Source organism: Hetaerina americana, unplaced genomic scaffold (genome assembly GCF_022747635.1).
Source record: "Hetaerina americana unplaced genomic scaffold, ioHetAmer1.1.p SCAF_16, whole genome shotgun sequence".
Lineage (NCBI taxonomy): Eukaryota > Metazoa > Arthropoda > Insecta > Odonata > Calopterygidae > Hetaerina > Hetaerina americana.
Genome location: NW_027286719.1, coordinates 3,928,766 through 3,955,739, shown reverse-complemented (window position 1 = coordinate 3,955,739; position 26,974 = coordinate 3,928,766). Strand labels below are relative to the sequence as shown.

General features: G+C 41.3%; 1 protein-coding gene across 2 annotated transcripts; it reads right to left on the bottom strand.

Moving 5' to 3' along the window:
* Positions 1-1,312: 1,312 nt before the first annotated feature.
* Nplp1 (Neuropeptide-like precursor 1) lies at positions 1,313-20,100 on the bottom strand. Of its 2 annotated transcripts, XM_071584040.1 has the most exons (4): positions 19,932-20,100; positions 6,357-7,995; positions 5,222-5,480; positions 1,313-2,351 (listed from the first exon to the last, which is right to left on the bottom strand). In XM_071584040.1, exons 1-4 carry the CDS (start codon positions 19,998-20,000, stop codon positions 2,048-2,050), a joined length of 2,271 nt encoding a protein of 756 aa, XP_071440141.1. In that variant the 5' UTR covers positions 20,001-20,100; the 3' UTR covers positions 1,313-2,047. The 2 variants fall into 2 exon arrangements, with proteins under 2 accessions (XP_071440141.1, XP_071440142.1); XM_071584041.1 differs by lacking the exon at positions 1,313-2,351 and having other exon boundaries at positions 5,227-5,445.
* Positions 20,101-26,974: the final 6,874 nt, after the last annotated feature.

Here is a 26,974-nt window from a genome sequence, read left to right as displayed (position 1 = left end):
GATCCTGGACAAGAAGGTTTCATCCTCTTCAGTTCGATCAAACAGTTCCCGACAGACTTGAACACGATGTTGTCTCTCGTCCGCTGCCATCAGGCGAGGCACGAATTTGGCGGCTACATAAATCGTTTAGTGTCGTATGTACTAGATGTCTAAGAGAATTCTACATGAGACATATAAACAAAAATTTTAGTGAGAAATTTTAAAGTGAATGTTACTTTTCATTGTGAATATATAATGGAGCCTGATTTAAATATTTAAAACACTTGAGGAGTGATGGGAAGCCGGTCGTTGAGAGGAGTTAGCAAGGTGGCGGAGATTGGAAAGCGGATCGCGGTTAGTCGGCATGTGAAGCATTTGAATGGTGTAACTCTTAACTGTATAGTCATAACAAACGACGTCTGTTGCCTTTTCTGTGGTTATTTCATTTATATTAAACAATGTGGTGTACTAATGATATTTTCCTGAGATTCATGCGTGATATAAAAATTACGTTTATCTTAGATGTCTAAACTTGCCGGCTCTCCTTAATCGTTTTGCGCTGTGGGTACAAGTGCGGAACGCTATTGATAGTCAGTGAGCATTGAGCTAGTAGTGGACTCTACATGAGCGCCCATAGAATACTCTTTATTAGGCAGCTGCTCACCCAAGAACGAGGGATATATGACATAACTGGATTAGAGGAAGGCGAATACGTGGAAGGCTGGTATAATATTCTTGTGACCTTAGGGTGGCTCTTGGGTACATGTGGACGACTTGACCTAAGGTTAGTATGAGATCTATTTTGGCACGTTTTTTGCATACTAGTATCTATAATAACTGAAAGTAGTGGAACTTTGTTTCGTGAGTCACGCTGCTTGAGTCTGCGAAAATGAAAAGAGCAATGCACGGCTTTATAAAAAGAAGAAGATATTCACTTTTTTATGGCTTTTTTCTACGAGTTTTCTTACAGGAAGAGAGAAAATATGATTATTCAAAAAGAACGTTGGAATAAAGTGTATGAAACGGGAGGAGTCTTGACATGGTAATGTGGTAAGATCAGGGTGCGGTTCCTCGAAATGGTTCACCATGGTTCGAGAAAAGTATGTCTCTCGTAAATGACTGGTCCCTGAAGAAGGCGTTTAAACCAGTTGCTAGTAAAAATGTCTTGATTGATTGGACATTGTATTGAGTATTTATCAAATCATTTGATTTCTATAAACAAACAAACTAAAATAAAATTATACTCAGAAACCTTTAAAAAGTGTAACTAGGAGTTTTATGACTGATTATACATAATGTTACTCCAAATCAAACTCATTTTTATCATCATATACAATTTATTAGCACACACAAATAGTTACAATTAACCAAAGGTAATGTTACAAATTCAATACGTGCCAGTGATTCCTTTTACATTTCCACCATACACAGGAACTAACACTTATATTCAAATGCGTGATTCAGAAAAAGTATTCATCTTCATTTTCCATTTGCAGTCTAGAGACAAGGATTTTAATTACTTCAAATTTATGCATATGTAATTCTTGAACTCCATCAGAGGACATATGAAATATCAAACTATATCATATTATAGTGACACTATTAAGTATTCTATTAATAAAGAATGTTTTCTTTGTTTTAAATTAATAATGCTGCATTTATCAAAATACCAAATCAACTACTTATCATCAATATTCCATATGTTAAAGGAAATATTTCATTTTCCGTATTTTAATAGATCATTATTGTCAGAGATCACGAAAATTCCTCATTTTCCAAAGGTACATTATAGGAACAAAAACCTCTAACGAAATTTATTTTCAAATGTCCCTTTTCCACAACATTATTGTCTCCAGGATGAATTTGAATGTATATTTCCATACACAATTTAATTCATCATGATTCACCCGAATCATATGAAAATTAATTAGTCACATGACCATTTTCATTGACGAAAGCTTCGTTTATAAACATGCAGCCCGAAGATATACACAGGAAATGAATCACCTCTGGCCTACATCGATCACCGTCAAACCATCAAGATAGTAAAAGAAACTTTTATGGTTAACTAGACTAGCAAAGGGAGCATTTGCCTAGGATAGAGTTTCCTTAGGAGCAAGTGGTCTATCGCTGGTAGGAGGAGGTAACGCTTCTCCGTGAGGACTCCGCGGAGGATCTGCTCGTCCAACGGGCCCAAACTCCAGCCACCGGACCACTGCACCTCGGGATCATCGATGTCTTCTCTGCTGTCCAGGGGGTCGCCTCCCCCCTGTAAAGCTCCCCCCCTCATTGCAAGCGGGGCCTCCGGCGAGATGGGTTTTGGGAAGGAGAGCCAGTGCGAGGGCGGCCGCGTCCCATGTGTGGTATCCTCCCTTGAGAGTAAGCACAAACATTAACGCACGTCGCTACCGATACACGCTAGCAAAGAGCGAAGTTTATGAAATCGTAGTAATCGAATGCCAGTCCGAACCACAGTGTTCAACTTGCGGGTCGGTTTGACAGGTGGGGGGGGGAACTCGCTTAGACCCAAGCCCCACGCCGTGCCAATTTCACGCATCAGGTCAGGGCGACCAGTTGTTCCCCCCCAGCCTCCTGTGGTCCCCCAGGAAGCTCCGGTGCCCGTAATATCACACAGCTCGATTGAAGCTGAGTGCTCATGAAGGCGTGCCCGGGAATCGAACCCAGGCCCTCTGGTATAAGTAGTTCACATAAAATATGGCTGATTCTCAACTTTGATTTTGACAAGTTGAGACAACCAATCATATAATGACAGCTAGGTTTTGAATTATTCAATCACAGTTAATCTGCGTTGTACACCAATGCTACGAGTGACTTAAACAATAGAGTAGACTTGCGATGGTAAAATTGGCATGGATAATTCAGATGGATTTTATAGAGATATTCGTGTCGCAATAAACTGGCTTTTATGGTGATCGGTAAAGAGTTATTAAAATCCGGAAGAGGGAATATACTTTCGGATGGAATAAGTTTGAGAGTATTATTATTATGGATTGATTAATATTAGTTCCACTGTGATTTAGTTTGTTTTCGGCGGAGATTGTTCCCGAGACTGTTTATGACTACGCATTCCATTTCGTATTAGTTCAAATCAAGCGTGCGTGAGGGCTCGTATTATTACGCTCAAGAGATGAGTGAGGTTTCTATTTCACTAAAACTTGTCTACGAACGAAAATTTGAAAGAGAAAATATGTTGAATTTAAATCTGAATAAATTTCTCAATTGAAGTCCTTTCATTCAAAATGAATGTATTTTGGGAAAAAGCGATTTGATGTCCAACGACGCTGTGAATACCGCCACTGAAATAGCGTCTATGAATTGATTATTAGACTTTGGTGGGCTCTCCGGTAATGTTCTCTGGGTGATTGCTGCATGGATCACGACGTCATCGTGTTCTACATATAGTTACCACCATTCTTCCCACGTTGGTGAGTCTGTGGGAAGTCGATATCTTCTTACCGATATTTCCGAAAATGAGTATAGACAATACATCGATACGATAATTATAAATATGAAACGATATTTTGGATGTCAAATAAATATTTGAAACTTCTGGACAAAGGTGTTCTTTAATATATTAATACTCCACAATCCCAGTAACGGCTTGCTAGCGTACTTATTAGTAGCAGCTAAAAAAATACCGTTGAAGACTTTAAGGTACCCGTGTCACTTTTATAGATGTATGGTAAATTTAGTGGCAATATTGCAAAAAGTATTTGGGCTCGAATCAACCCAACATCGAGCCATCCCCATTACAAGTATTCTTCTGATTTGAGATTGTACTCGTATTCCTTCACCAAACGCGACTGCTATTAACTGTTTCTCTAATACAATCACATAGCATTCACTCTTCAAGAATGAATTGCCTCAAACACCCATAGTGTTAATTTAAATTGAAAGGAGAGTTAAATACATGGAAATAATAATAGGCACTCGTTGATTTCTATTTCCTAGGTGCTCATGATTAATTTTTGAATATTTAAAAGAGAGAATGTGCGAATGAAGAGTTTTATTTTGCAAATACATTCGCTATTTACTTCGCTTTGCTATCCAGGTAAAGCTCATAATGGCGCATTTTGCTTGGGATTTGGAGTCACGTAGTTAGCATGCTTGTGCATTTTTCTCGCGGTAGGAAACATTGACTGATCTGAAATAGAAATGGACTCTGGCGACCATTGCCGGAGTTACTTGAAAGTGAATAATATAATTTGAACAAAACCTATTCATGTATTTATAGTAATAAAAATATGAAAGGCAGAGAACAAATGATTGAATAGAACGTACACATAACGCAATAAATAGGACTAAGATCGAATACAATACACAATAAATATAAACCCCGAAATATTACATTGTTGATGTGATTATGTCATGGATGAACTTACGCTATGCATGCGACAATCATTTTTGATGCATATTGCTTACTATCCCATCATTGAAAAGACATGAATTACTGATAAGGAAATACGTAACATTTAATTTAATATGAAAGTGAGCTGTAATATAGATGATAATCCTTTATCTATCTGGCCAAGAGTAGCATGTTATGCACCGTTTCCCTCACAAGATAAAAGCTGAAAGAGAACACCAATATTTTGTCTAAAAATAAATAGAGAATAATAGTTACCAGGTGTACTGACGTGATAGCATTTTATTTACCCGCACATATATTTTAAAGAACTTGATTATTTTCAATCAAGGTTTTATACCATGAAAAGGTCGCGAGTAAACATTTCATGTATATATTGCCAATGGCTTTCATCTCAATAATGAGCCAAATAGAAGAAAAAAGCCTTGCCATCCATATCACATACCTCCTCTAAGATCAAGAGGTGTTTTAGCATTGCTCGTTCCCTTGTTGCATGCGTGGGTATGCTATAATATATATATTATTATATATCCTTTGCGCTTGAAGATGCTTTGAAAAAAATGCCGATAATGTAGTCCGTGGAGGATACTTTTATTCTAGAGATAGTTGTTGTGAACGCTAATACATATTTCCAATTAGGTGAAGTAGAAGAATAAATAATCAGTGCATCCGGGCAGCTTTCGGCTCGCTAATACCCAACGGCAATTTGGTTCAAAATGTGCATCGCTAAGAATTATCATACGACTTTCTGTCATCCCGTGGAGGTATTTGATGGTAGCGATTCTTTTCGAATTGCTGTCGACTGCGAGTCTGATGGAGTTTGTTGCAATGGAGTAACCGCGTACGCATCCTGACCTTCCACCAATATACTCCTCTTCGCTTCTCTTTCCCAACCCGCGCGAGTACCGCCTCTGGCTTCGGATAGCTGGCAGCCACCCGAGTCTCGCCAGGGCCCCGATGTGTCTCTTATGGAGCTGGAACGTGGCGCCCACCGGCACCGGCCACCCTCGGCTGCCGCTGCCCTCGAGCTGCATCGCCTCCGCTTCTTCTCCATCGCCCGGGGTCACGGTGCGGGGAAACTGCCGAGGGAACCAACCCCAGCGGTCCAGCGACCCTGCAGAGTTATCCAGCGAGGCGGGGCGAGAGGATGCGGGGCAGGTGAGGAGGCGGGGACGGGCGTTTCGTGGGCGTTGGATGGGTTGGGGAAGTGCGGTGCCGGGGAAGGTGAGGCATTGTGGGAGATTCGAGGATGGGCTCGGTTGGTTTTCGAGGGCCGACCCTCCCGACCCCTCCGATGACGGAAACAGTTGACGTGCCGCGAGTGGGTGCACAGGGGCATGCCAACGGTGCAAACGTATACAGGCTTTTCTCTGCGATTTTAAGGCACATGCTTCCTTCAATGAGTTATCAGGTTGTCTACGGTTTGGCGGGGTTAACCCCTGCTATTGCACTACATAAGCAAGGGATGTCTAGCTGTCGCCGTAAATGAATTGCAACATTAGTTCATGAACGAAAGCTCAATGAACGGAGGAACAGCTATGGATGTTGTTGTAAGGAAATGCCTTTCTGTCGAAGATCCGTGCTTACCAGGTTTAGCTACCTACTACACCCATGCACTACAACACTCTGTTTCAAGCTACGACAATGGACGGACATAGTACTATCTCGCCGAAGAAAATGGACTAAGCGAGCTGGCATTAGGATTTCTAGCACATTTCTACGGAACGAAATCAACTCCAAATACGCAAGTCAGAAACAAGCAACAACACCTCTACCAGACGAAATTACCAAACTAGAGTGAGGAAAATTAAACAAATCACATAAATAGCAATGCATTTCTACTGGATAAGAAAATACTACTTAAACGACAAACTAATTTCAATGCTGTACGCCATATCTACTGGCTCCAGACGCCACCATTTGACATCGAAGTGGTAACAATTGCTGCCACAAAAATATTTAAGCACCCTGAAACGGATCAGTTACTTACCCATGAATCGCTTCCCCGGTGAACCCTCCAATTCCTCTTCTTCGGTATTCCCTAAGTCGTAGAAATCAGTGTTTTGCAATACTGGCATTGGATATTCATCCGAGGAGCTGTACGGAACGGCTAAAGACCTACGTTGCCTGCGCTTTGATGATTCCTCTTTCAGTTTTGTCGCCTCCCCTCGGCCTTGCCCCGTGGACCTCTTCTGCAGTCCACCGCTGGACAATGCCCCGGCAGCATTTTTCAGCTCGTCCTCGGCCGTTTCGTTTGTCACTCTCGAGTTATCCTGCCGATCAAAAGAAGTCTCACCAATCAAAGAACCATTATCTCCTTCGGCGATGCTCCGCTTCCCCAAGCTGGAATCACCTCGACTCCACGGCCCTTCATCACGGCCCCATTCCATATCTTCCCTTTTCTCTTGTCTGCTACCCAACAAGCCTTGACGGGCGATTGAGCCCAAATACCTTTTCCCAGTAGTGAATGCATTTCTCCCATGAAGTATCGAAGCCAGGTGGCGTTTGTCAACTCCGTCGTACTCCTCACCTTCCTCTGTTCCCCGTTTGTACGGTGCATATGCCACATGGTTCTTCAGAAGCGAAGAGAAATGCCTTTTGTCGTTGGAAATTGAATAATCTTCATAGGGAGAAAACTCTTCGCTCTTCTTACCATTATAACTGAATCCTCCACCATTTCTTAGTATCGACCCAATGTTACGCTTGTTTCCAGGTTTAAATCCATATGCCCGGACAAATGATCCCAGGTGGCGTTTTGCAATGAGCTCCGAAGTCTCCATTTCCCTCGGCTCATCACTATCGTCGATGGGTTCGGTCTCTTCGTAAAGTGCTTCTGTCATCGGGTCGGAATCCCCTTCCAATTCCCCTTCCGGAAGGTCGAATTTGCCTCCGTACTCTTGGTTTATCATGGACGGTAGGGCGTAGTTTCTAGCGAGGGACTCAATTCCGCGCTTCCCGTTCATCGATGAGCTCATAGAGTAGACTGGGGCTTTCCCCATGGTGGAAATTCCTCCGTTCCTGAGGATAGAGCCGAGACCACGTTTGCTCGCACTGCTGCCACTCCCATCTCTTTCCTGACTTGACCCCCTGCCGATTGACAAAAGCTCTCCACTCCTCGCGAGCGCTGACACACTCCTCTTTCCATTTGCGTATTGTCCTCGATATGTCACAAAGCCTTTGGCCTTCGCCAGCGAGCTGATCCCTCCTCTCTTGTCCTCGGCAAATTCAGACATGTCTCCCCTGGACCAGTCCTCAGGAATGTACGTCTCGAGCAGTTCATCTTCCGGGATGGCACCATCCAAGACGTCATATCGGCTACCGATGGCTCTCTTCCCCTGCCCCATTGGGTACCCACCACCTCTTGCCAAGGAACCCACGTAGCGTTTGGTTGGAACCGATTCCTCGTCCTTATCGTCCACATTCATTCCGCGGAACCCTGGATGGAGTTTCTTGTTCCATTCCTTTCTAAAGTAGGGAAGGTCACCATTTCTGGCGAGGATGGACACTGATCTTTTCTGGATGCCGTGATTGATGTTTGATGTTGCTGTCTCATAATTAGGTGTCTCCGTCGACGTAACTTGTGGCGTTTGAGTGTTGGTCGTTAGCTGGTGTCCGTCAGCAAGGACCACCTGAATGATAGGAAGACGAAATGGAAGTTAAAGAAAACAATTCAGTAAGTAAGAGCCTTTGAGACATTCAATATTCCACTCCAGATACCTTCTCAAACCGCTTCAAATTTTACCTAGAAGGTTTCATTGAAATTCGGTCATTTTAGGGTAAAGCAGTTGGAGAAATAATTCGATCGCACCTCGAGGGTTGAATATGCAGTACACAAGTATTCATTTAAAGTTGAGAGGAAACATTCCACCGGCTCCACATTAAACACCAAAGGTAAAGGCTCTTTCTCTGTACACCTAAGGTATCGGAACCCTCGCCAATTGGGGATCTACCGAAACCCTCCTTCGCCGAATTATCTTCAATTAACATATCATTTATATCAATCCTCCAGCGTCTTTATAGCAATACTCCAGCGTCTCGAGGTTTTCGAAGATTTTTCCTATTCCCTGGGGCCTAGGACTATACTCGCTTGGACTAACGTAAAGAAATACGATTGAATGAGAAGGTCAGAAAGGTAACCGTCCCCAAATTATTGTGAATATTGACAAAAAATATTTCCACATGTATGGGAAAATTCTTACTCAAGGAGTGTGGAAAGGAAAATGAGTCAGAGGGTTGGAAATGTCGTAAATTAAAAAAATTGCCATCATCCGTGCCATGCAGTTCAGCCTATGCAAACCAGTTTGGCATTCAGATTTCCTTGTCATACCCACAACGCCACAGTGAACATTTTAACTTGGGCAAGCTGCTAATGAAATGTATCACTTTCAATTAAACCTCGCAGCAGCCTAGATCTCGTAGTGCCTTTTTTCATTATGAAAGAGCCTGACAGTGCAAAATCCTGTATTTTCCCAAAGTTAGTCCCAAGATGAGAAAAAAATGCGGCGGTGTTTTAGGCATCCGAAATTTAACTCGGAGAATCAGTGTTTATACCACTATTCATTGCAGAGGTGTACCGCCCTCGCACCCCGCATTAGTGGACACATTTCAAGGGCAAGTAGAAAGAACAAAGGAACAACTTGTTTTCAAATACCTCTGCGATCAGTGAGATGTGGAGTCGTGAGGTAGGCATTCTCTGTGGAGGTGAGAAATTTTGTGGACTCGAAATCCTCGAGCAGGGTCTCCCGCTGCTGAAACGGTTACCGCTGGCGACTGAGTTTATCCCTTCGGATGTCTGAAGCTTTTAGCATAATATCTTGGCTTTTCAAATCAATTCGATACTCAATACGAGAGACTAGACTTGTTAAAGGAATTTATTCGTTCGGAATGAGTGCCCGCATACAATAAGAGCCATATTCCCTCAAATATAAACCATAAGGTTTTTACAAAAACCCTCTTCACTGGCATTCATCTTCAATCTCTATTCAAAGAGAATTAAGAATATCTCAGGTATTTACATATTGAGAATCCAAAGGGAAAAATTATCATTCATGTATTTCATGTCATAAAGACATGTCATAATTATTTCCCTTCTCAGCAAGCAAGCAGGTCTACAACCAATCTGGTATCAAACGCGTAATAATTGTAAATGGCGGGATACAAAGGCAAATACTTCCCCAAAACCTATAGATACAATCTCATACTTTTTTAATATCACGTGTACGCTCCTTCAGAATGGTTATCTACGTGGCTTGTTTCCTTATTTTAGCCAAAAATAACGATCGAGAGTATACTTACCCAGCCCGCGTTACTTTTCCGTATTGATCACCTTGGAACTTATTGCGCGAGTGTTACCAGTGGAGTGAAAAATCCCGTAGGTTGAGAGCATGCGGATTCCCGTACCCGTCTTCATTTACCCGTCCTTCCAAATGCACGAGTTTACATTCAGTACGTTACGGTGGCTTGCAGAAATGATTTTCGCCACAATTACTATCATAAGTCATGGCGATGTTCTCAATTTGGAAGAGAGTCAGTAATTTAAATTGATGATCCCTGCGTGATTAACTAAATTTCTATATTGGTCGAGGAGAATTAATATTTTTCGTTTTCTTTAGAGTTCCATGCCTATTAGGGGAACGCTACTGAGAATTATTTTTTAGTTATTTCTCTTCGCTAAAATTGCCAGTGATGTGCGTTTGCGTTAAAATGTCAACCACGCCGTCGATATAACATCTAATTAAAATTCAAAGGTTGCTCATTCAATAGCCAAGTGCTTAACTTGGGAATAAACTATATTGATAGTTCTGATGGGACAATTACCTTCAATGGCTAATTCAGGCTGCTCATCGATAATTCAGAAATACGTTGTGAATATGTAAACGCCAATTTATAGTAATAATTTGCAATTGTCGATCAGAATTTTAGAGAGGGGAATTTGCCAGCAGATTTATATATGTGCATGAGTGCACAAGATCGCACTTTTCTGAAATAACTTTATGTGTACAAACTTCCAGGATCACTTGATTCAATTTTGGCTGATGTTAAAGTTTTAATGAGTTAGAAACGAAAATAAAGGTTTGCCTGAAAAAAATGTGAATAAAACCAATACAACTCCACAGCTAATGAAAAGGGTTTCCAAGTAAAACTTAAACTTACGTGAATCGTAGGGTAAGGAATTATGATACCAAAGCGTTAGCATATCCGGCTGTTAAGGACTTGAATTCCAATATCCCCAAGGATCCGGGATCCACTCTTACCTAAGAACACTGAAAAGCTATCGCCCGAATAAATTTACTGTTCATGACGAGAGATATTTCAGGCGGATGGTCACGTCTCAATGGTGGAGCTCTAAATCCATATTACAGTGGCTAACCGCCCTTCCAAAAGAACGCAAAACGAGTGGGAATTTGCTAATCATTCATTTCCAAGGGTGACGCGTAAATTGTTGAGCACAGATGGCATGTGCTCGAGACGCCCTTAGTCTCCCAGCGCGTCTTCTCTCTCCCCCCGCCAACACTTCCTCTTGTGCCGCGCCGCTCGCGGAGACGGCCAACGTGCGAGCCAAGGCCCTGGCAGCGCGTCCTCCCATCGCATCTCAAGAAGGTAGGCTGGCGGCCGGAGGTACTTTATTGTTCTCGAAGACACCGCTATTGACACCTCCGTCAGGGAAAGAATTTGGAAGGAAATGGGCTTTCTTTCGGAGAGTGGTCCCTCCCTACTCGATGATTCATATGAGCCGTCTTCTCCCTCGAGATAAACCGACGCGTTAGTCGCCGCTGAAGGTTTACTTAATGCTACCAAGACCGATTGTCCTAAAAACAGCCCGCAATGTTCGCTTCCTTTGGTACTAAACGAAGGAGAACGTTCTCATAGGTAATTGACGTCCAGTCAAAAAATGTAACACTCCGACCCTGTTTTACATTTCACAACCCGTATCGGATCCCTTAGTGTGGCTTGCTGCAATATTACATGCCTGGTATGCGAATGGTATTTGACAAATATCTCGGTAAATTTTGCATAGGTTTTATGTGATAAATGTTTTTTTTTTCTTATCGAGTTAGCCCGGAGATTAACGGTTAACGTTTTTTCACTCAAATTTCGCTAAAAGAAACCCAAAATTTGAAAAGTTTTTTAATTTTTTGAAGAAAATCTTCTGAAGGAAGAGGATTGGAAAAAATGATGATTTCCCCTGGTCCACATTGAGAGCACATTTGTTGATAAAGTTGTTCCGTGACAGGATCGTCTAGTGGGCCGCGATATCAAGAGATGAAGTGGTTAGTTTCCTGGACCTCTCTTTATAACTGTGTAATTTGTCATGCATCGCTCCATATCCATAGGTTGATACCATAAAAATCATCAATAGATTTGCAAAGAGTTATAAATGTAATAAAATATAGGCAAATAACATATATTTCATTAAATACATAATTTTACCCAATGTTAAAAATGATGTACATGTTTCGAAAATAATTATAGTATTATCTAATTCAATTTTCTAGAAACCTTGACAAAACCGTGATCACTCCCCCCAAATCGCTCGTCCAGATCCGACTCTGAGAGTCATGCACAAGTACCTTTCTGCAGAATGTGGCGTTATTAACTGCGGATCGATAGAGCAGAGGATGCTTAGCTGAATTGGCAATGACCACATTCGCCATCCAGTCCCCACAGCAGCGGCCCACGCCACGGCACACCACCCGGCGAACGCTTCATTGGTTTCGGGGAGGAAAGGGAACGGAGCTCCACGTCAGTCAGTAACAGACGAGGAGTTGTTACCTCGCCGTGGGACGTGTCGAACGGCAAGTGAATTACGATGCGCAGTTCATCTGCGGAAATTAGGGCTTTGAAGAAACCTCTAATTATGTGTAAATAATTAGTATTTGTATGCTAAATCCTCATACACATTATTCCCTGACTGTCTTCCGTACTCGTAAGATGATACTGTGACACATGTATTGCGAAAAAACTTTGTTTTGTATGTAATTTGAGCAAATAAAATGCAGTTTTTTTCTGTTTTTTAATTACCAATTGACCTCTTCAAAAAATTTAGGTGTCTGTTTAACTACCGTTTTAACATAAGCCATATGAGAGTCGCCCTTCTATTGGATGTGAGGATCTCATTAATTTAGGAAATAATTTCCTCTCCCAAGTTCATCTTGAAGACTACAATTTTGTAAAACGTATCAATTACCATAAGCATAATCAATGGCCATCCCAACTCATCTCACTCACAAGCAAAGGGATATCTAAAAACCATAGGTCCAGTAATTTAAATAAAATTTAGGACTTTAATTATTTCATCATGTGAAATACTTACAATCAAGGAATTGACATCATTATTTCCTGTCCTTATTTAGGGTATTAGGCGCAGAATGTGATTTCGGTAGCGAGCATTCAAATTCATCTCGTCGACCATAAAACGATCGAACATATCTGTTAAGAGTTCCCAGCTAACTCCCACCGCCAGTTACTTCATCAGGAGAACAGAGTAGAGCGAATTGAATCGTCAATAGAAGTGATTTCAAATACTTCGCCGTTTATTCCACTGCTGTTAACATGTCTACGATTTGCCGAAAATGTTTTGGCTGATAAAATGAAAAATTAAAAAATTAAAAAATTAAAAATGATTTTCACCGAGCGATTTTCCAAATTTGACTCCCACGTCCCCACAAACTCTTTGCATGGGGTGTAGGAGTTCCTGACCGGAGAAAATGTCGTGGCTATATTGGATTAATAACAGTTCATCAACTCTTCAGCAGTTTTTAGGACAATGCCAATATAAAAAGACTCAGTTATCAACCCGAAGGTGGGTTTGGTAGGTGATGGTAGATTTCGCCCAATACTAAGCCCGGCGGCGTGTGAAATTCACACATCAGGATAGGGGGGCCAGTTCCTTTCCCTGTGCCGGTTATGGTTTCCCAGGAAGTTCTGGTACCCGAAAAATCACAGAGCTTGTGTGAGGCTGAAAGTCCCTGGGAATCATGCCTCCGATCAAATGCTAAGCGCTCCACCCACTGAGTTACCTCGTCCTCTATTTGTTTATATGTTTATACTTGAATAATGAACAAATTCAAGATTAATAGGGTACCTTTAACGCCTATTTGCAACGGGATATAATTATCCAGGCGACTGTGCTGGCATGGATTCGTTAACATGTTCAGGGTTCTTATCCTCTAATGTCGAGCCATCGTAAAAAATATGTCACTCCCTAATATTCTAGCTTTAGTGCTAAAAACTCCGGTAAACGGTTAACATGGACATGAAGAAGATCCAGTTAGTTAAATAACATAAATCTTCGCAATAAAATATTTTTGGTATCGTGAGGAAATTTACAATAATTGTATAATAATTTGTAAAAATAAAATTTTGGGTATACCTTCCGTTACCAGGAGATGTTAAAAAAGATTTTTTTTATTTATTCGATACAATCAAAATAATACGACATATTAAACCAAATCGTCAACCAAATAGGATATTTCTCAATGCAAAAATAAAATCGTTGACGCTAATTTCTTATCCATCGAAATCTATCCCTAAACCTTACGGTAGCCTCAAAAATGGTTGTTAGCACTGAAAGACGCAAAAATCTGACATTATTACCGCATTAGTTTCAAAAACGCAATATTTTGCGACCGAATATAGCGATGTACGCGAAATTTGAGTAAAATTTATGATTCTTGCTAACAACCGTAAAGTTGACATTACTGTTCATAGTGAGTATTCCAATTTGGCAAGAAACGTTGAGAACGCATAAAATTCAAATGAAAAAGGATAATTAACCGATGCATGGTTTAGTTAAGTGACACATTGAATTAAAGTTTACCCCGAATAATGCTCGTATCGAATAGGGTGCAAATAAGTTTCAATGCGTCAGGTGGTCACTAAAAGATTTCTACGCCCCTTTTTACTTTGGCCGCAATTCAATCCAAATGATAAATCAGCGAAAATGAAGTGTTTTCGCGACAATTTTGGGATATCCATGGTCAAATGGACTTATTGATGTTCTAATTGATTCATTTTGTGTCATCCTTTACAGGGTCAGTTACCAAGCCGACCCCGGTGGCGGCGGGGGTAACGTCCTCGTCTGCAATTCCAGGGGTCGCGGGTTCGATTCCCGCCTGGGTGAGTTTTCCTCCACCTACGACAATGCTGTGTTTGTAAATGTGATCATTGTTATCGTTGTTAATAGTTCGATGTAAAGGCCAGAATGCGCTGTTTTTGGACTTATACTGAATAAATAAAATAAATAATAACACCCACTGCTCGTTAACTTCAGTGGAAGACGTTTTCATTTCTATAAGTATTGTGCGTAGACGGATCCTGAGAGACACGCTACGGTGCACGTCGAGGGTGAATGGACACATGGTAAATTCTTAGTTTTAGTGCGGGACACTTACATTTTGCTCATTGCATTTTAGTTGCGGGGAATACCTACTTCTCTTGCCTCTATAATTCAATCTTCTATTTTTCTAATCGTGCAATTGTAAGTAAAGTGTGACGCAGAGTCAATTAATTAGCCTGCGCCAGCTCGTCCACTTTGTAAAAGAGTTAAGCAGTGTAACGTAGAATTTTTCGAATAGCTTCCAACCAAACTCAATTGCCGTAGAGTGAGTGTTTTATTTTAGCATTAAAATCTGAAACTTTTCTGCCTTATCTAATTATTCATGATAATTACCATTAATGATACATGCTTTAATCCAAATTCATTAATTATATCAATGCATCTTCATTTGACAACAGAGATATGAGCTGATTTCCTGAGGGTAATTGCTTCGCAGAATCTCTGCACCCTGTAAACTTCTTACTTTTCCAGCTCCCATTGGCAAACTTTATTCCTGCTTCATAGTCATTACATCTTTCAATATTAGTACAAGGCTATCTCAACGATTCCGAAAAGAAAATGCGCCCAATTGAAAAGGTAAAAACTCTGCTTTAATCGGATGTCATGAACCCGTTTTTATATGTTTAATGTAAGCTGTTCTTAGGTTTGATATCACAGTGCGGTGATCCGAGAGTGGACAAGGATAGACAAAATATAGTTAACGGGCGCAAGTTATAAGTTGGGTAACTCTCTCGGCATTGCGGTCAGCGTCGGCGATCTACGCTCCGACCCGCTCCACAGCCTCCTGCGGATCCGCCCAGCGCCCCTCCGGAGAGACGGCCGGCGTCCCAGCGAAAGAGGGAAGCACGCTGCGCTGGCCTGTGCCGCCCACAATGTCCCTCCGCGAGGCTTGGGAATTTCTTAAAATACGTAAGACCGCACCTTTTTTTAACTTCCTCCTCAGAAAGGATCCGCAACATATTAACTCCCTCACTACCATATTATCAGTGATATTTTTGTACGAAGCGTGCCCTTCCGTAAAGAAGAAAAGTTTCAGGTATATGGTACAATTTATGGTAGCATCCGTTGAACGGTATAAAGGATGATTTTTATAAACTGGACACCTAACAGGAACACACACACAAAAACAGCAAGATACACATTTTCATGCTAATATTTGGGCTTTAAGGAAGTTGATGACTGACCGCAGGACAGATCTCAACGGTATTGTATAAGCGCACGAAGCATGAAATTTGACATTTAAGTGCGCGTACGTATGTGTATGTGCATGAAAACTCGAGTGAATGAATGAAAAATGAAAAGAATTACACCTAAAGGTCACCGTTACGTGTCATACATTCAAGCCGATGAAAGCTTAAGAGACATCATCATAAAATTAAGAACTCAAAAATGATTGCCAAAACATATTGAAAAAATTTGACGCAGCTGCATTGTTTATAAATAATTAGACATGCGCGTTTCAGTAGTAATTTGAAAAAACTGAAATATATTTAAAGAGGTTGAGAGAAGAAGTGCGTTCGCTGAAGGAGTGACGAGACGTCAAGACACGACATGAATGGAATGAGCTTTGATTAAGGCAGAAAAAAATGATACTTGGAAAACATTACTATGGTTTCAATATGGCCTCATTGGTCCATTCTTTGATGATTGAATATGATCCCAGAGAGTAGGGCCTTGAGAACTAGCTCGTAACTAATCTGGATAAAGAGAGATATGAAAACATTGCCCGTGCAAGAAATGAATGTGAAAAAGATAAATTTGACAAATTTCAAAGAATGATAGAAAAAACTAATGAAAGAAATGAGGGCAATTAATTTTGGAAGGTTGTGATAGAAGTAAGAATGCTTCGAAAGGGAGGAAGGAATTAGGAATTCTCATCGGCATGTTTCTGAAGAAGAAAATGGCATGCAAAACATTTTTATGATAAAGCTCTTCAGAAGTCCTCAATGACACCTCCTAACCGTCAGTCAGCGCGTCATTACTAAAACCTCATGCTATACAGTACTTTAGGCAGATCTCAGAAAAGAAAACATTCAGTGATAATACTATGTGGATTTTGAAATGTACAGCCTACGACATTTGCCATTTGGGGTATTTGACCTGAGATCTCCCTATTCAATTCCTTGCTCGCATATATCATTTGTCCACCGTTCTCTCTTCACAGATTCTCTATGCGAATCACAATTAATATTCGCAAAATTAAAATTCTTAAGTGAAACTACTCCTTCGGCCATATGGCGTTCTGGTCCATCCTCTAATATAAGGGTGACTGGAAAGGAGAAGAACGGAAGCGGTCGGATCTTTTGGAAGTGCCTCACTTTCTAGGTTTCTCTCATTTTGGATAGTATTCCTTAGAGGATGTATTCTCTCGTCCTTATTTGATCCCCTTGGCACTCTTTGCACTGCCCTCTGACAGCTCTCACCCTCCGCCTCCCTAGAATGAATCTGAACTCCGATAGTGGATTCGGCAGCACCGGATGGTCAAATATATTTCCAGTTCTTACTTCCTCCTCTTTGCATTCCCTGGAATAATGGCATTGCGGAGAGCCCATTTTACTTGACGCCCGAGTGCGTGGCACATTCGTCCTAGTTCGATTGATAGACTTAAATCCCAGCGTCGCTCCCTGCTTTCGACCAGAGCGCCATTGGTTTACTTACTCCGTAAAATTTGTTCTGAAAAAATAGTTGCGTATTTAAAATTTCGACATCATCATTTCGCTTCATAATGTTTTGGTATAAAATAACACTATTGGTCAGAAATTGATTAATTTTTATAAGATTCAGAAATATCTCTGCTGTTTCTCGGAGTAATCCGTTTTCGTTTCTCAATCCTGAGTTAATTCTTTGATGACTGTTATTTCGAATGCGGGACTAGTATTTATGGGGCTAGAGACGAACAATTTTGGATTCAGTCAGCTAACAGTCATGAATTGCCGTCAAGGTTTTTGAAAACGAAAGTTTTAACGGAAGAGTATGGTTTAGAATCATTATTTCATACATAACCAATGATTAATAGAAATAATCAATTATGTTTTCACTCGAAAGTCAATCTTAACCCAAATTATTGTGCCAACATAACAATTCAGTTAGGACAAACCATTTCTGTTTGGAAATGCTTTTAAATTTTATCCAAAGTTTCTAAACAAATTCACGCAAACCTTCACAGGTGCATTGATATTTTAATTGCCTATATGAAGACTAAACTGCCAAATATCTTTAAATTAACACATTAAATATTATCTTTCATCGCTAAACTCAATCGTACCCTTGCTCGTTTGCGCGTATGCGAATGCTAGAGATTACTTCATTAAGAAAGGTCACATATTTTTTTAAATCTGGCATATATTATAATATATTTCTTTCTTTAGAAGGATATGATATACATCTGGTAAAGTACCCTTATTATTTAATTTTATATTTGGTGATTTTCTTGGAAGGAATGGCACCAATCTAAAACCGTCAATATTTTAACTTCGGTCTTGGAGACTGGAGCCATACCAAATATTTCACTTTTTTCTTCATCGAGCAAGGAATATGACAGAATAACGCTGAGCCCATGTCTAATCACATCAATTTTTCGCAAGAGTAAAACTTAATATGAACGAATTTTAGTCAAGGGCCCCCATTCCACTTTTTACTGAGCTCAACGTTCTTCTTGTAGCTTACGATCACTCAGTGTAGCTGCAATCTTATGTAGCTGCAATGGTCAGGTTAACTTAATGTGAGCAACTTTTTAAATTACTTCGTGAGTGGCTGTATAGGCAACAGTATGTCAGGAGGTATGCACTTCCCTTCAAATATTTGGGGGAATCTATCGGAAAATTTTCATCCAGATGGAAATAAAGAGTTTGAAGTGATCCGTTTTATCAAACTATCAAGCTATTTTATTCAAACTTTCCGCGACCTCATGGTCAAGAATAGTTTGCGGTGAAAACGTATATAAATATTATTCCTTATATTTTCGTATTATGCCGTTTCTGCATAGTATTGGAACAGAGGACGACGTCGAGCAAAGGAACGTTTTAACAGATTATAAATTGAAAACATTTACGCAAACAAATCGCAACTTAAAATAGTTTTTCTAGGGTAGGCGCGAAATCACTCACGAAAGTTAAAGATAAAGTCAGTCAATTACGATTGTAACGCGTAGTCTAGTTGATGATGGCAGACTCACAAGCCAACCGAAATTTACTCTTCATCCCCTTGACATTCACACGGCGACTCGCGGAATTTCGCGGATTCAACCATTTTTAGGGAACGAGTTGGAAAGGAGAGGATGCTCCCGGCGATCGGACGCTTGATTGTCGCTTGCCTAGATTCGTTGGGGCCGGACTCGCGGCTCTTGGTCAACGCACTCGTCGCTCGCTGGCGAGACGATCGGATGGGCACTCACTCAATGCCTCAGTACCCTTCCATCTCCCAAAGGAGTGAAGTTCCCGGTGGGTGCGAGAGTCAACTGAAAACCTTCGCTGGCTTTGATACGCCAAGGGTCGACGATGTGGTAGTGTGTAAGCGGAGGCACACATCCTACATCCAAGAATATTTCCCCTACGCCTTCCGAGAGCTGCACTCGTCATCACAAAAGCAGCTGAGTTTTCCCTATCTACCAAGCAATTCTAAAAAGGACTGCGTCCTCCCTTATCCTTCTGAATCCCTCTCCCCGTTGAATCCATGTGTAATGGAAGAACTGCTCCCGTGAGTCGAGTGCCATAAAGACTAAATTGAATGCTGACTGATAGATTAGCGTGAATCATTCCGTGCACATTTTTCGCGACTCCGAGCAAAATGGGGAGAGACTGAAATGCTCGCCGGTAAAAGATACCTAACACTTAGCTGATCTCCGCCAAAAAACTCATTTGAGGGAAAAAATATGCCTATGAACGAGACCACCGTGTCGCAAAACAATACCCATGAGACCATAAAACACAGTAATCAACCCGAAGGTCTGTTTGGCAGGTGATGGTAGCGTACATTAAGCATTAATGTTCTTACTGATTTCACGGTGAAAATAATATCTCGAACCGATATCTTTGAGATTTTGAAAAAAATCCCGCGGAGGCGTCATGAACGGGCAGCACGTCCAAATGTCTCGGGACGCGAGAGACGCCTGAACCAAATTCTGCGGATTAGAGAATGTTTAGAGTGGCTAAAAGTGAACAGGGAGGGAGCTTCCGACCGTCCGGAGAGACCTTCCGACCCCTCCGGATGCGGTCCGGCAGCACTTACTTGCACCGCGGCCAAGACGAACAGAGCGGCGGCCTTCCCAGACCACCGCCCGGCGGTACTCCGAACCATTCTCACTGGATCGCTGCCCGCCGGAAGTCCACGAATGTCGGCCGTCAGGGAAAACGGGAGAAGTGGGCAGAAGAGACGACGGGAGTTCCTGTCGCGTCGACGCCCGAGGGAAGTGTGCATGCGCTGGGAGCCGACGCCGGCGCCTTTATGGCAGGAGGATCCGGAGGATGGGGGTGGGCAGGTTAGGAGGGGGATGCTGAACCCGCCCCCGAACCGACGAGTCCGTATGCGCAGGGCGCTCCTTACATCTGCCGCCCCCACCCGCAAAGGAGAGGGGGCCGCGGGAGAGAGACCGGGTGCGGGGGGTGAGACCTCGGGGGCATTAGGTTTCTTCGCTTTGCGCCCCACGAACCCCCACTGCTCTTTTTTCTGCCCTTTACGCAGGGATTACAACGTTCGTGAGGAGTTCGGCGGGCATCTTATGCGTAGCGACCGCTCGAACATTTATTCCTGGGGTCGTTCCTACTATTGACATTTTATGTCATTGTGGTGGTTAGAATAGAGTCTTCTGAATTCACTATTTTTTGCTCAGAGATGCGCCGAGCGTGATTTATTATTAATTTCACGATTTCCCACTCCTACCGACAGATAAGGTGCTTACAAACTCATTTGAATAGTAGAAAGCTTTCAGAAACATCATGGAAAACCACTCAAATTGGTTCTATAGCGATTTGCATTGCTAATTAATTTTATTTCATTAAAAAGTCTTTATTTCTGATGTAATTCTTTGATTATTTTCCTTGTACTCCTAAGAGCCGTTCAATGACCTTTCATGGATGATAAGCCGAAAATATAAAGGGCTTCAAAAGTAAAGGAAAAGAGAAATTATTAACGAGTACTATTAGCCTACAAATCAAAAATAGTGTTTGCTTAGACCCCGTACCTCATTTGATGTAGGCTAGGTCTTCTAGGAGACCTATAATTTCAAAGTACGATTTAATTTCTTTTAAATCACATACTTTGGAGTAAACCCATTTGCATCTGATTCTTATATCAAGAATTCCTATTCCATATCTTACTCTATCTTCCTGACCAAAACTCCCTTGTGATGATTACAGCAGGATTCTAAGTCTTTGCCTTTAATCGAGTCACTCAAAAGGTTTTTTCTGTGACTGCTAGGATTAGGAAATCTTTTGTGAATGCACCTGGGTTATTGCATAAATCCGAAGTAAAAAAAAGAAAAAGTACATTATTTCGGGAATTTTTTTATTTGCCAATAACCTTGAAGCTCGATACTTTTTCCCCGCCGTCTTTAATTTTTCAAGCTGTTCAAAAGAAAGATTTCGGAAGGCCCTCAACACAGGCACCTGCGTTAGCAATGACGACCTCACCCGACATGAATCGTACACCGACGAATCATATTTTCAAGTTTGGAAATAAGAAGAGTCACTGGAGGGTTAATTTGGTGAACGCGGTGGCTGCTGTATTATTCAGACTTTAATTCCAAAATTTTTGCCAGCAAGACTCCGCAGGTGCACCCGTGGATCATTTTGATGGAAGAGAATTTTTTTCTTTGCCAAATGAAGACGTATTTCTCGATATCTCCACTCGACCAGTGTAATGCATAATACTCTTCAATTATCGTTTGTCATGTAAGCAAGTAATTCCGCGTTCATCCCGAAAAACCGTGGCCATCGCTTTGTCAGCCGATTTAAGCGTCTCCGTCTTCTTTGGAGCCGGATCGCCATTAGAAGCCCACTCTTTCGACTCTTCCTTCGTTTATGCTTTGTGATGGTGCATCCATGTTTCGTCCATATCCATGTCATCCATGTTTCGTCCATAGTTATGTGTCGACGTAAAAACCCGACACAATTGCGACGGAATAGCACCAAAACAGCCTCCGAGTCGACCACGCGATTGCGTTCATTCCCCACAGAGAGCAAACGCGGCATCCATCTTGCCGAGATCTTTTTCACACCCATTTTGTCGTGCAAATTGAAAACGCTGGACGTACTTTTTCATATACCTGTGGTCTCAACTGTTTCGCGACCTTTGAATCGTTAATGACCATATCAATTGAACTAAAGAGTGGATTTTGTCAATCATTTCGGAGGAAGTCACTTCCACTGGACGTCCCGAATGTGTTTCATCATTCGTGAATGTACATTCATATTTAAACTCACTCACCTCATTTTAACCGTCGAAAATACGGGAGCATATACGTCAAGAAATTTATCCGATTTGGCTTTGATTTCTTTCGGTTTTAAGCCTTTTAAATAGGATTTTTTAATCACCACACGAAACTCATTTTTTCCCATTTCTCTATATGTACAAAAGTTTGTTGCATAAATCAACTAAAAACATGACATTATGCGATTGATATAGCTGAAACTCTACTGATAGCCTAGTGAGAGAACGCGCTTACTAAAGCCAACCCTTTTTCGATAGTACAAGCTTCGTTTTATGAATTTTCCAAGGAATTATTCTATGGCATACGTAGTCCTCGTATTAAACAAATAATTTTTTTGTAACTTACACAGTTTTGAACCCGTTTTGGCAAATTATAGAGCTTACTGCTAGAGATTTTCCTAGTCCAATATTCATTCTTAGTAAAACATTATAAATTTTTCCTATAAGATAGAGTGCAATGGTCAATCGCAAAAACTATATTAAAACAACGAATACCCCTCTTAAGCAAGATATTATTGGCATATTTTTCAACTTATGCATTTACATCCCACATCCTGATTATCCATCTAATACATTTACGTTCCGAGTCAAATTTTATTTTAAAATGTGTCATCAATCCCTCCAATCCAATATCCTTCAACTTTGATGCATAGTTCTAGGTAAGAGTTTAAATATTTTCTAAAATGCGTTAAAAGAAATATTTGCGTCAAATATTCTTCTATAATGCCGTCGTCTATTAAAGGAATAAATGGAAATGTGAACAAAATTTTACCATAGATTTATTAAAAAGCAGTTGGCTAAATACAGAGTAGAGCTGAATAAACTCCCTAGTCTTTAAAAATCACAGAAGAGCGCGCAGGTAAACTAGCGGTGTGGGATCAGAGGCGTTAAATGGGAGAAACTACGTCATACTTAGTAGTTACCATGCAGTGGTCTGGTGAGCATCGAGGCTTTGTCGTAGAGACGTTCTATAACAACAATGATAGTGTGGTGGCGACGCAGAGGGCGCTGTGGTCTAGCATTGAAGCGCATTTTCACCTCTTCGGCTCAGTAAATAAACAAAATTTTCGTTATTTAGCGACTGATAACCCTCGCGAACTTCACCCAAGACCTCTTCATAGCCCCCAAGTGACAGTTTGGTGCGCTGTGTCCTCCATGGGCATTATTGGGCCTTACTTTTTTGAATCTCGACGTTCAACTGCTATTGTGAACTCTGTGCGCTATTGTGAGATGCTGGAGAACCTTTCACTCCCCAAAATGGAAGAGTATGGCGAAGAATATGACCCAGACGCCTTTTGGTTTCAACAGGATGGTGCCACGGCTCGTACCGCCCGTCGTTCACCCCAAACCCTGCAAGAGCAACTTCCCGGCCGCCTGATCTCCTCGCCCCCCGCTCCCCTGATTTGAGCCCAGGTGATTTCTTTCTGCAGGGATATCTCAAATGTGAGGTTTACGTGCACAAAGTTCGACCGAGGACCTTGGAAGCTCTTTAGGAGGCACTTACTACAGATGTCATCGCTGGAATAATGCAAGATATGCAGGGAAGAAAGAGTTTTCGAAAACTTTTTTGAACGACTCAACATGTGCATCGGCTCACAGAGGTCGTCACTTGGGCGAGATAATTTTCAAAACCTGATGAAAATAAAGTGGCATGGAATATATTTTTCAGAAATAAAAACCATTTTTAATTATCTTGATTTTTTTGTTACAATTCACCCGTCAAATCAGGGAGTCCATTTTGTCGTACCCTGTGCTTGGTTTGCCGTTTTCATGGTCGTTGAAACATTTCGTTCACATATCAGTATCACACGGGCTGTGCAATGAAATTTCTGTGATAGCATCTAACATAAGCAACTCGCACGAAGCGTTTTCATGTAAGTTTTGGCATCCTCTCACATAGCAATATAATTTTTCAGCACATAAATTGCACATACTTACGCCTCGGACGAAATGCTTACAAATAATCACCATTAATTAGAATATTTGTTGACTCCAGCACTCCATTCTTCCCAAAATCATACGAAATCTCTAATTCCTTGATAGTTCTTTTTTCCAACTCCCTCACATTCCTCTTGGCCTGATGACACATATTAACCTCATGATCCAAATCAATAGATCTAAGTGTAAACTTCACGGTACTCCTGCTTATCTTGACTCCGTTTTCCGGCAGGTCGACCTCAAATTTTCATTCCATCAGTCTATTCCACGTGTGATTATTCGTATTTGTGGTGCACATGAAACCAAGCTCCATGCTGAATGTACCCTGAATTTGTCTGTTTTATTTTTCTTTGCTTTTGTCCGTTATATACCTGTACCCCCGTGATTTAAAAAAGTATTATCACCAACTCCATTCTAGACATTTTAAAATTTTTCAGCTTTCCAATATCTCTTAATTAGGTTAATGCTCCAAAGTCGCTATTCTACATGCTTCCATTCTGACTGATGTTCCCCTTCCAGAAATCCACATCCAGATATCCGTTTGGGCGACTATTTCACATACGGAATATGTTACCGGGAGATATAGCATCACGCTCTCTCTCAGCATTCGCCTTTCCCTGAATCGCCTTCTAAGTATGCGAGTGGTTTTGGGACGGGGCGGGGATTTAAGTAGTGGATTGGTTGATTTGAGAAAATCTGATGAGTTGGCGTTTGAAGGTAACAGAGGTTCATTTAGGAAAAAAGGTAAGCGGTGGCATTACAATTTTTTTAGGATAGGGTAGAGATCTTTTAGGATTAATCGCAGAGATTCTAAATCCGGGAAGTATGAGGTGCAAAGTGAAAGAGGGTGGGGTTCCGCAGCGGAGGAAGGTTTGGGAGTGTAGGCATGTTTTCGGATCCTTGTCAGTCAGCCAAGGGGCTGCAAGCAAATCTTAATGAATTGGAAACTCAGTGCAAAAAGTATGGGATGAAAATCAATATTAATAAAACAAAGGTTATGCGATTTCCTAGAAAGGAAAAGGCGAAGCTAAACATTGAAATAGGTAGGCAAACACTAGAGCATATAGTGTAGTATACGCATCTAGGAAGTCTTTTGGAACAATACGGTCGAAAGAGAAGCATCGCGCTAGGAAAGGTCCTTCACAAGGAGGAGGGAGCTGATGACAGAGACGTGTAGTATGGATTTTAAGAAAAGACCATTAAAACTTTGATATGGAGCGTAGTGATGTACAGGTCATTGAAGCAGGAGGATAGTTGAAGATTGGAGGCTTTTGAAATGTGGGTGTGGAGAAGAATGGAGAAGGTGAAATGGACAGGGAAGAACACAAATGAGGAAGTACTAGGCATAATGGGCGAGGAGAAGCATTTGTTGGGAGAAATCCTATATCGGTAGAAAAAATAAATGAATGGCGTATTGATCGGAGGGGGCTGTTGAAGACTGTAATAGAGGGGAGAATTTTGGGCAAACGAGGAAAGGGCAGGATAGCATAGGGATGTTTCACGGGATTAAGGGAGAAAGGAAGTACTCAGAGACAAAGAGGGACTTGATGAAGGGTAAGTTGTTGGATTGAGTTTGGTATTTGGGTCGATATTTATATATATATTATATGTATATATATATATATATATATATATATATATATATATATATATATATATATATACGTATATAATTATTAGGTAATCTATCGGTAATGGTAGGTTTTTGGATGGACATAATTACAAATTAAATAACTTGTGACCCCTAGTAAAACACAACATTCTACTCTACATCAGGTCACTCTTCTGCTCTAAGTACTTTCTTCCTCCATTCACCCCGTCCAACATCCCTATCCTGTTCCTTCCTTTTCCTCGCTTGCCTAACATTTTCCCCTCAATTACAGTCTTCAACATCCCGCTGCCGGTAAATATCCCCTTCAGCCACTTCTCCTGCCTCCATAGGATTGCTCCCAACAAACCCCTCACTTCGCCAACCATACCAAGAACTTCCTCATTTGTTTTCTTCTCTGTCCATTTCACCTTCTCCATTCTTCTCCACACCCACATTACAAAAGCCTCCAGTCTACATCTAACCTCCTGCTTCGATGACCACGTTTCCGCGCCGCACATAGCTACACTCCATATAAAAGGTTTTACGAATCTTTTCTCAACATCCTCACTCAACGTCCCCAACATCAACTCCCTCCTCCTGGTGAAAGCCTCTTTGTCTAGCGCAATTCTTCTACTTACGTCCCTACTACTTAGACCGTGTTGGTCCGAAACACTACCGAGATACGTAAACTGTTCTACCTGCTCCAGTTTTTGCCCTCCTATTCTAATGTTAAGCTTAGCCTTTTTCTTTCTAAGAAGTCGCATACCCTTTGTTTTATTAATATTGATTTTCATCCCATACCTGTTGCACTGAATTTCCAATCCATTAAGAATTGCTTGCAGCCCCTTGGCTGACTGAAAAACTAAAGCTTGGTCAACAGCAAACCTAACTAATTTAACGATTTCCCCGCCCACTTTCATTCCTACCTCGAGTTCTTCCCATACCTCTTTAATCATTTCACTGCATACAGGTTGAACAGCAATGGTGATAATGGGCAACCCTGCCTTACACCTCTTCCTAACACTGCCCAACCGGACACCCCGTTTCCCACCCGCACCTGAGCAGTCTGAGACATGTACAGGTTGCGGATTAGCCTCCTTTCCCTCCAATCTATTCCTATTTTCTGCAATATAGTCATTGGTTTTTCCCAATTCATCCAATCGAACGCTTTTTCGAAATCTACGAAACAGGTAAAAACCTCCTGGTTGTTTTCTGTATTCCTCTCGATCAATAATCTCATTACTCCAAAGGCATCACGCGTACCTCTCCCCTTCCAAACCCAATCTGTTCATTCCCTAAGAAATCATTTGCCCTA

What these genes read in the sequence shown, in the direction of transcription:
- Nplp1 (XM_071584040.1), bottom strand. Translation starts at nt 20,000, where the DNA reads ATGGTTCGGAGTACCGCCGGGCGGTGGTCTGGGAAGGCCGCCGCTCTG. An exon ending in TCGTCTTGGCCGCGGTGCAA is followed by an intron (nt 7,996 to 19,931) that starts GTAAGTGCTGCC and finishes CCTATCATTCAG; the next exon opens with GTGGTCCTTGCTGACGGACA. An exon ending in ACCGGGGAAGCGATTCATGG is followed by an intron (nt 5,481 to 6,356) that starts GTAAGTAACTGA and finishes ATAACTCTGCAG; the next exon opens with GGTCGCTGGACCGCTGGGGT.